This window comes from Rutidosis leptorrhynchoides, chromosome 10 (assembly GCF_046630445.1).
Source record: "Rutidosis leptorrhynchoides isolate AG116_Rl617_1_P2 chromosome 10, CSIRO_AGI_Rlap_v1, whole genome shotgun sequence".
Lineage (NCBI taxonomy): Eukaryota > Viridiplantae > Streptophyta > Magnoliopsida > Asterales > Asteraceae > Rutidosis > Rutidosis leptorrhynchoides.
In genome coordinates, this window is record NC_092342.1 from 330,584,748 (window position 1) to 330,586,926 (window position 2,179).

The following is a 2,179-nucleotide window of genomic DNA, read 5'->3' on the forward strand; positions in this document are numbered from 1 at the left end:
CCCGAATCGATCAGTTCATGGAGATGATACTACCCGAATACCGAACAATGGCCAGAATAGCAACAACCTTAAGCCTTTACCATGGCAAAAATGGTGGAAGGCGATGTAAAAGCATCAAAAGAACGAAGAAAAGAACAAATGTCGCAACTTAAACAAGCGGCAAGTCAAACGAGTTTTAGGTCTAAGAAGTCTTCTAGTTACAATCAGATAGGGAAATCCTTTCAGAGTGGTACTGGATTCAGTTAGAAAGTTTGGTGTCATGCATGCAGATCATCGCACGTTGGACTGTGTTCAGTTCTGACTAAGAGATGTATGAGATGTGGAACGGTGGGTCATGATTTTTAGTCATGTTATTTTAAAGACAATATTTGCTAGAATTGTAAGAAAGAAGGGCATTGATCAGCTGAATGTCCAACGACGAAGAGGCTAAGTTTTTGGGCGGGGTTCAGGGGCTAGAACAATGTCTGTTGAAGGATCTTCTGCTTCGGTTATGGAATATCAAAGAAAGAATCCTCCAGCTCCTGAGGGTCGAGCCTTTCAGATGTCAGTAGATGCTGCTACTGCTACAGACGACGTGATCACGGGTATATTCTTAATAAATTCTGTACCTGCTCGTGTGCTATTTGATTCTGGAGAAAACCGCTACTTCACGTCTGTTACCATCTGTGATAAGTTGAATTTACATGTCGAAATAATTTCTGCTTGTTTGAGAGTAGAAGTGGCCGATGGTAAGACTGTTCCAGTCACAACATCTGTGTCTGGAGCTACCATCGACATAGATGGAGGTCTTTTCCCGATAACTTATTTAGTGATGCATATAGCTAGTTTTGACTTAGTATTAGGAATGGATTGGTTAAGCCATAATAGGGCTTGCATTAAGTGCCATAAGAAAATCATTTCGTTTCCTTTAACCGATGAGACGCGTGTGATGGCCCGTGGAGAACGCGGTGGATTTGGTTATCCTTTAATTTCGATAATGAAAGCTAAGAAATCTCTGGACAAAGGTGTGAATCTTTTCTAGTCTACGCCATTGATACAAAGAAAGATAAGAAAACAGTGTCAGATATCCCAGTAGTTTTTGAATATCCAGAAATATTTCCAGATGAACTACCTGGGTTACTGCCGGTTAGAGAAGTTGAGTATAAAATCGATCTGGTGCCAGGAGCCACTCCTGTTGCTAAATCCCCTTACAGATTAGCTCCTTTGTAAATCCGTGAAATTATGTCTCAAATTCAGGAGTTGTTGGACCGAGGGTTCATTCGTCAGAGCTCTTCGCCGTGGGCTGCACCAGTTTTATTCATGAAAAAGAAAGATGGAACGCTCCGAATGTGTATTGATTACAGAGAGTTAAATAAGAGAACTATGAAGAATAAGTATCCTCTTCCTAGAATCGATGATTTATTCGATCAACTCCATGGAGCTTTGTTCTTTCTAAAATCGATTTGCGCTCAGGGTATCATCAGGTTCGTGTTGCTGAATCTGATATCCCTAAGATGGCTTTTCGTACGCGTTACGGTCACTATGAATTTATGGTTATGCCAGTTGGCTTAACGAATGCACCAGCAATTTTTATGGACTTAATGAATCGAGTGTGTCGACCGTTCCTTGATAAGTTAGTGATCGTGTTTATCGATATAACAACCCTCACTTTTCCCTTCCAAATTTACCAAGTTGTCCCTAGGGTTTCAACGTCATATTCTGTGCATCAACATTAGGGTTGTTATCCATTTCGACAAACATTTATACTTTCATTAGATGATCGTAATTATTATAAAACCCTAATATGATATAAAACCCTAAACCTAACCATATCTATTAACTACTAAACCCTAACCCCATTTAATATTGAATATTAAAACCCTAACCTTAATACTAAATAAATAATATAAACAATACGTCATAAATTAAATGAGACATTTTAAAACTATAAAAATTAATACAAACAAATTGGAACTTCAGACAACTAATACAAGATTAGGGACTAATAAATAAATAAAAATGTAATTAAAATAATACAAACCTAATATTAATAATAATAAAAAAATAATATATATATAAATAAATAAGATATACCGTATAAAAGAAAGAAAGATAGATCATATGCATCATACATCTGCTAGTAGGAAAAAAAGAAGGATTCATGAACTTGAGCCATAAGATAATTAATCCTAGCTAAACT

General features: G+C 37.0%; 1 protein-coding gene across 1 annotated transcript; it reads left to right on the top strand.

The window, feature by feature from the left end:
* Positions 1 to 460: 460 nt before the first annotated feature.
* On the top strand, positions 461 to 1,209 carry LOC139871350 (uncharacterized). Its single transcript, XM_071859069.1, has 2 exons — positions 461 to 1,004; positions 1,091 to 1,209. Exons 1-2 carry the CDS (start codon positions 461 to 463, stop codon positions 1,207 to 1,209), a joined length of 663 nt encoding a protein of 220 aa, XP_071715170.1.
* Positions 1,210 to 2,179: the final 970 nt, after the last annotated feature.